The sequence below is a fragment of the Ceratotherium simum genome, chromosome 6 (assembly GCF_057802395.1).
Source record: "Ceratotherium simum simum isolate JZ-2026a chromosome 6, ASM5780239v1, whole genome shotgun sequence".
NCBI lineage: Eukaryota > Metazoa > Chordata > Mammalia > Perissodactyla > Rhinocerotidae > Ceratotherium > Ceratotherium simum.
The window spans coordinates 38,585,325-38,593,705 of record NC_141905.1 but is presented as its reverse complement, the minus strand read 5'-3'; the positions used below and the strand labels follow the sequence as shown (position 1 = coordinate 38,593,705).

General features: G+C 38.1%; 1 protein-coding gene across 1 annotated transcript in view; it reads left to right on the top strand.

The window, feature by feature from the left end:
* The first annotated feature begins 4,087 nt into the window (after nt 1-4,087).
* The window catches only part of CABCOCO1 (ciliary associated calcium binding coiled-coil 1), a 116,727-nt gene continuing 112,433 nt past the window's right edge, over nt 4,088-8,381 (top strand). Inside the window, exon 1 of the mRNA XM_004427096.3 lies at nt 4,088-4,168. Within this exon, the coding sequence (XP_004427153.3) occupies nt 4,088-4,168 (81 nt within the window). The remainder of the gene's footprint in view (nt 4,169-8,381) is intronic.

Sequence of the window (8,381 nt, the reverse complement as noted above, 5' to 3'; positions counted from 1 at the left end):
AATTGTTCAAGGTCACTTACAGACAATACTGCTCATCGCACAACTAAATGGTGGACTACAATGGTGTTGAACAAGCCAGACTTAGTTTCTGTGTTAAATGTTTTGGAGTTCGTTTTTGCTGATATCAGTCAAGGTACCAGCAGGAAACAGATGGTACAAAGGTGGGAACCGAGGAAAGTTCAGTAAAGGAGCTATTTATAAACACGTGGGCAGACATAAGAGAAACCAACAAGGTTTCTGGGGCTAGCAGCTGGAGGCAACCATCAGCACTCCTAGGTCTGAAGGAGCAAGAGGAGATGGTTACTAAAACCTAAAGAGACCTGTACCTGTGGAGAAGCTGAGGGACGGGCTGTGGCCTTCAAGACCTTTGGTGTAGAAACCTGCTACTCCCAAGCTACAATCCTGCAGGGAGGGAGCAGGGAGAATAAATGACCCTGACCTCACTCTTCCACCCTCCAACCTCCTACTGGTGTTCCCATTGGCCAAACCCAATCGCAGGTTAGAGGCCAAGGAATGTGGCAAATCCACATGATGGAGTCCATAAGGGTCAGCCTTCAGGGCACAAGGCCAAGCAGAGACAGTAGAGTGGATATGAGGGGCAAACAGAGAATGTCCACGCACCAAGGAAGACACGTCCCAGTGGGAGCCCTTGAGAGGATAGCTTTAGGAGAGCAAGGAAGTAAGAGACACTGCAGGGCATGGAATGAGTAAGGAGAGATGATGAGTAAGAGGCCAGTTTTTCAATAAGTTGATCAGGAAGAAAAGGAACAAGTTACAAAACTATCTTAAAGAGGTCTCTGGATTAGGAAAAGAGAGTATTTTCTGACTTGAGAAAAAGAGAATTTTCATCTGAAGAGCATAAGGGTCCACTGTAAAGGGAATATCTGGAGAAAGAGAGAAAAACAGATATACCCACAATGGGAGAGTAAAGAGTTTTGAAGACGAGTTGCAGTATGACATAAACAATGTCAAAATTGTACCAACTGTGTATTGGAAATCATCCCACCCCCAATAATAATTAGTCAGTCTTAGAATGCATTCTACTACAGTAGACTTGCTATGTCATCTCGTAAATGTGTTTTATTATGGTAAGACTTTAAAATGTTCTCACATATGACTTGAGCAGATTAAGGCACTTGATTGAAATGAGAAGACCAGATTTGAGGATTAGGTAAAGGTTAAGAAAACTAAATATATTTCAAAATTGGTTAGAAATTGGAATACTTTATTTGCTAAAAATTAAATGTATAACAAAGAGTGAAGGCAATTACTCACAAACTAAAATGTTTTTTATATTTTTTTATTTCTACATCTAACAATTTTAATGTATTTCAAGGCTAATGTGTTATCTAAATGCCATCTCAGAACTTGGTGGTCTCTCAGTACCATTTTAAGGACAAATTGGAACTTTTCCAGCTTGATCCACTTAAGACTATCACGGGTATTACTTAATAGATTGAAGACCTCAGGAATCACAGTGTTTGAACTACTAATATGTCATTAATCGCATTAATGACATTATTTCTTTTATTATTAAAGAAATTCATTCATACTTAAAATGAGCAAGTAACACAGGAACCATGAAAAGTGGAGTAGAAATGTTTCCCCACCCTAAGAAGACAGCTGAAATCACACCGTCAGGGTTCATTACCATATACTGCCACACTAGACCATCAATATCTGTCATAGAATTATCTAGCCCTTATGTTTCTCTGGTATTTAAAAGTATGGTTTATTTTAAACATCCCATACTTGAATAGGTAAAATTATGAAAATGCCCCCTTCAAGAAAAATCTGATTCCATTTGTAAAATGTGTTACTCACAGGTTTATAGATGTGTAGGTTGGGGTACTTTCATTAGAACAGAGGCCAATCCAGTTGATCAAATACTGTAATAGTATCAAGCTACCCCATATTTCACTGTGATGTGATAAAAGTCAGAGGTCTTTTTGAAAAATAATTGTAAACTACAAGACCCATCTGTTTCCCTTTCTCTTCCAGCCCTAAAACAATAAACTGAGATAACAAATGGAATCTTGCAGCCTTCAGTTAGAAGCCTTTATCTTCAAAAGAGACCTTATAAGGAAGACTTAACTGACCTTTCTAAGTAAGAAAGCATATCACCTACCGAGGTTTGTCTTCCTTGTTGGCACCCCCCTACAAAAGAAGTGGGAGGCTAAAATCAGCTTCAACTTGTGCAAATTAAAAGTAACCTTCAAACTAATGTGTTTTCAACAGCACTCCTTACTGGGTAAAAAAATTTGTGCCCCATAAAATTAAATTACCTCCTCAAAATTGACTTCTCCAATAAATTACAACATTAATACAGTAAAATTGGAATTCCTACAAAACAATTTCCCCCCTCCCTGAGGTAACCCTTCCGTCACTGTTAAAATTGATTCCATCTTTAATGGAGTTCTCCATCTAGTCATGGGGTCCAAGAAAGGGGCACAGAAAACCTAAAGCTTGTCAAAGAAATGGCAGAACAATTAAAAACTAGAAAAATAAATCAAATCTTTGAGGAAACCAGAACTGCAGTTTAGAGAAATAAATGCTTTAGCACTTTACCACACGCTAAATTTTAAAGAATGAGTAGAGTTCGTACCTAGCAGAAGGTGACTTGCTATCTTCAATTTCTTTGAAGTAGCGATCAGAAGGAACCAATCAAATAATTAAGCATTGTAATGAGTTTGTAAGGTGGTAGCTCTTGTATTAACTCTGGCAATCACTAAAAATTGATTTTATTTTCACTAATTGAGGAAGTTCTAAAGTAGTCCTTCTTAAATGGAGTTGGAAGTCATAAACACATTGTTGAATGAGTACTCTGTATTAAGAACTAAACCAGTTTCTTCAGGAGTGAAAATATCACAGAAAAGACTATAATCCACTTGAAAGATTGACCAAACATATACAAAACTAGAGACACAAGGTGACCACAAATTGTGTGCATAATTTGAACTATGAGACACTTTGAAGGAAAGGCACATTTATCACGAGGTTATGTAAGACTAAAGTATTCAAACTGATCTGAAAGGCAATGGGTAAATATAAGAAGAGGTCCATGATGAGAAATTATCCTGGCAGCTGTGTACAGGATGGACTACAATCAGGAGAAACATAATGCAAACTAATCCTAATCCTAATAATTCCTAACACTTATAGGTGCCAGACACTGTTCTAAACATTCTCATATATTAACATGTTAAATCCTCACAGTAATGTTATGAGGCAGACGCTGTTATTATCTCATTTTACAGATAGGAAACTGAAGTACTTAACGTCTAATTTTTACCGTAAGCTTCCTGCATAGCAACTCCCATGCAGGTAAATACAAGCAAAGTACTGTACATTTCATTTTCAAAGCAGATATTATCATCCTGAAAAGACTACTCCTACTGCCACTAAATATATCGTTTTTAAATGTTTTCATTATGGAAAATTTCAAACATATAAAAACAGAAAGAATAGTATAATAACCACCCCCATCTCGATTCGTCTACTATACCTCCACTCATCACCTGTGCCCCTCGCCATTATTTTAGAGTAAATCGCAGACATTATATCATTTTATCATCACAATCTTTCAGTATGTATCTCTAAAAGATAAGAACACTCTTTTCCTTCTAAACATGAAAACAACATCGAAACACCTTAAAATTACAATTCCTTAATATCAAATATCAATCAATGGTCAAGTTCCGATAACATATCTCACTTCAATATTTGAGATCAATTGAGATCCTGCCATGTGTTAGCGTTATACACTTCCAAATATAATAGTTCATTTAAATTGCTGTTATTTATACTGCTTTCTCCCGCCTCTCCTGTTTTCACTCTTACTAAAAGGAACGAGTCTGTCTCTACCCGATGAGTCAAAGCCCCGCTAGGGCCCTTCCCACCAGAGCGCCCCCCGCAGCGGCCTTGCCCGGGTCTCCTGCTCCCCCGGCCGGGTCCCGCCCTCTCCCCGATGGGGCCCAGGCTCGGGGCCCGGGAGCAGCTTCCTCTTGGGACCAGTTCCCCAGCCCAGCGACCCCGGCTCCGCCCTGGTTGCCTAGGCGACGAGGGGCCGCTACAGTCGGGCGACATCATGGCGGCGTCTGCGGGGACGACTCCCGGGCTGACGACCCCCGCGGCGATGACTCCGGCGGCAACCACGCCCGAGTCGGAGGTACGCCGCCCCTTCCCGGTGCCCGCAGCCCCCGAGCGCCTGCCCCCTGGCCGAAGCCTGTCCCCGCGGTGCGCCCAGGACCCGGCCCGGCGGCTGCGCGGCCGGGGGAGCCGGCGAGGTTGGGAGCAAGCACGGGACGGGCCAGGGGTCCCCAGGGCGGCGCGGGGGTCCCGGAGGCATCGCCCGGCGTGCCACCCGTGGTGCCAGCTGCGTATAAACTGTAAAAATTCCTCCTTTGGGCGGTTCCACGCCCAAAAGACCTCACAGCTACGCGCTTCTCCCCGGATTCTCTGCTCTTAAAAAGGGCTCTCGCAATTTAAAAGGAACCAGTCGCTTTTGGAAATTGCTACTGATTCTTTTGCAATGATCACAGTTCCAATTGCCCAAAAGGTGTCATGGAATAATAACTCTTTATTGGTAGTGGATTGATTAATATGTGAAGGCTGGGGCTTGGTGTTTCCCTCATTATTTTGACGTTTCAATAAATAAATACATGATAGGAGACAAGACAAAGGAGGAGAGTCTGGAAAATCGACCTTCTGGTTGTGGCTTAGCTGCTCATCATCAACTTGTCTTTAGGAAAGTTATTTAACCTCCTTGGGCCCCAGTGGTTTCCTGTGTAAAATAAAGATTTGTTACCTTTAGGCCCCTCCCAACATCAGCTCTCAATAATAAATAGGTTCCAGGTAATTACTACTCATTAAGCTTAGTATCCTGAAATTTTAATTAAAAACATATATGTTGTGCCAGATATTACTAAAAAATGTTTGACTATTCACACACTGAGTCCATCATGTTGTTCTATGATGTTTTTTCTTCAGTTTTTTAAGACTCTGAAGGTGAATAATAATATAATTAACTTTGCCATGCTCAACTCCTTATTAGTTAAAAAACATTCTTTGTGCAGAAGAATTAGCTGCAATTTTATAAATGCTTCATTTTATAAAGGAAGAAACACAGAGCCAATAATTCAGTGCTTTGCTCAGAGATATACAAGTCGTTCCCAATCCAGGTTCTTCCCAAAACTCTATGCAGACAATAAAAGCATGCTGACTCTCCTATGAGCTTTTTGAAATTAGTATACATTAAAAATACATTTTAATGTGATAAACTGGTTACTAAGCCAGTTACTCCCTTGTGGTCTCTAATGTAAGTAATTCAATTTCAAAAGTGGCATAGCAAATTTCCCAATTAGATCGTGTTATTTAAATATATACAAAAGCTTGCTTATGAGAATATACAATTGTCAGTGTACACTTACATATACTTAACTATGTAGATAATGTCCTAAGACTGATAATTTGGGGTTAATTAATCTGCACATCAAAAAGAAAACATAACCTATAATTTTTTTAAAGATGCAAAGATGTGCCATGCTCCAGGGGGAAAAAAACACATTTTATAATGAATGGGCGAGATGAATGAGCTAGTTACAGACCTTAGATGATTATCTGCCATTTTAGCACTGTCAGCAGACACATTTGTTAACTTCTTGGAGGAACAGGTATTTCCCATGACAAGCAATTCAGGATATGGTCAGTCTTTTAGTTAGTAGCAAACTGAAGAAATCAAGTTGGAATTTGTATTCAGCTGTGCTCATTTGCTAAGATTAACAGGTTAACACACTGCATGGTGGAAACTCCATTTTCCATTCTAACGAAAGCAGAGTTCCTGTAGTTCACGGAGAAGACGGTTGATCGGTAGAGCTGTGTCGTTCATTAGAATGACAAGTCCTGCCTGCCACCCATTTGTGCCGACAGTGGGTTTCAGGGGTTAGATGAAAAAGATGGCAAAAATATCTGTCTCAGAGTCTCTGTTTCCAAGGCTACAGCTTTTCAGTTAGATACTGAAAGGTTCTTCTGAGATCAGATTCTTTCCAGAGTTGGTCCCCCAAGACCTAGTCCCTTATGGTGTTATTTCTAATAAATTCTGTATCCAAATTGACTTAGCCGGTAGACCATCTAGTCATCTGAGCCAAGCAGTAGTGAAATATTTCTTTTCTTGCCAAGTCTATCGGAAATCAAGCCTAAGCTTCCAACAGTCTGAGGTTTCCCATTTGTTGATGGTGGCCAATACATAGAATAAAAACAACCAGTTATCCCAGTCACATAGTAGGCACTCAATAAAATATGAGACCAGCTAATTAAAATCATAGGTGGTCTGATGTATGCCAGGAAAGGTAGTTATCGTGGACCAAAATCTACTCTATGAGATACTGTGAACAAGCAGACATGAGATGCAGGTCCATGAAAATATTTTTTCTGTGACGTTGCATAAACTCTTCTTGCCAACTTTCTAAATTCAGCATTCCGGTTTCTTTAGTAACATGAAAGTAAATGCCTCCCTCTAAAAGATAAGTCTAAACTTTTGGCAGATATTTGTATAAATGCACAAGACCAGTGAAAAGTGACAAAAATCTGAAAATAAATATTCGCTATGTATAGATCTTTAAGTGAAAAGAGGTTATAAATGTTTACAAATTAATTTATAAATAAATACTTAGAATTCAATCATCAGTCTTTTATTAGTAGTTTGTTCATAAACTGACTCTCTTAATATCTTCAAAAATACTATTTGGGAAATAGAATCATTTAAGTAGTAAACTTAAAAGGACTATAGACTTCAACTCACATCAGAGACCTAAAAGAAAGTGTAAATAATTATTTCCCAATTGCTTCTTCTGAATAATGTCTTTTAGTGTTACCACATCCGATAGATGACATTTACTCAATGCCTTCAGGACTTTATCAGAACAGGAAGACACTTAACATAATCTTGAGTGGAAAGATGATGTCACTTGTCTCAGAGATCCTCAACATGTCCAGGAGGAGGCCATAGACAATTCTCTCTACATGAGGTGGTCCCTACTGTCCTTAAAAACAGCCCGTACCTCATCATTGGCAGGTTAGAGAGAAACACTTAGGGCTCGACTTGAGCAGGAAGATGATCCGATTCCTGCAGTTTCAATATCACTCAAGATGTATTTATTGAAGCCCTTCACGGCACATAGTGTAGATCAACCTGTGCAGGGTTATGAGGAGGATGCCAAAAAATTGCTTAAAATACTGTTGAGAAAAAAGTACTAATTTTTGAGTACTAACAAGTACTCAAAATTTTAATGTACAGTAGTATTATTTATCAGACACTTAGAACCGCTGGGAATACTGGCTTTGGGTGTGGAGATATGGACACACATTTGGGTTTGTCTTTCTTCTTACTATTGGTCTTTGGGTTTCCTGTCTTATTTTGAAAGTCCTACTTCTTCTCTCCCCTCTAGCCTCCCTTTCAGGTTGCACAATCTTCAATCTTTTTCTAATATTTAAAGTTTTAATAAAGTTAGGTCTTTAACACAGCTAAAATTAATTTTGGATAGATATATTTTGTATATTTGAAACGAGGATCTAATTTTGTTTTCTTGTAGACATGAACCATCAATTATGTCAGCTTTGTTTGCTTAATAAACCATCCTCTTTCTTCCCATTGAGAATGGACTGACTGCCACTATCACATTATATATATACATGAATGGGCACGTGAATGGACAAAATAGTCAGTGGGACAGAAAAGAGAATCCAAACATTCATATATATATATGAGTGTGTGTGTGTATGTATATATATGTGTATATATATGTATTTATAAATGTATATGTATGTATACATGTATATGTAGTTTTTAATTTCCAAAAATTTATATATATATATGTTTTATATGTGTGTAAATGTTTGAATTCTCTATTCTTTTCCACTGAGCAGTTTGTTCATTCTTGTGTCAATGCCATACCATTTTATATTTAACTTGAATATCTAATTAGGAATATCTCTCTCATTCTTTTTCTTTTTCAAAATGTATGTATTCTTCCATAAGAACTTTAAAAAGTTATTTTGTAAAGTTCCATGATACAACTGAGATTTGAGATTGTCATTGCATTACATTTATAATGTGGAAGGATTTAATTTTTTTAATTTGAAAGTTTCCAATAAATCTCTTCTATCAAACTTGTTATTAAACTTGTGATAAAGTTGACAATTTCTTTAGGTCCTATACCTTTTTTATTATAATTATAACCAAGTATAGTTTAATCAAGTTTTCCATTTCTATTTCTAATTAGCTTCTAATATAGAGAAAAGCAATTGGCCTTTATATATTTATATGTAACTGTCTTATCAAATTTCTTATTGGCTCAAAGCGTGTTAGTACAATGTCCGATTTC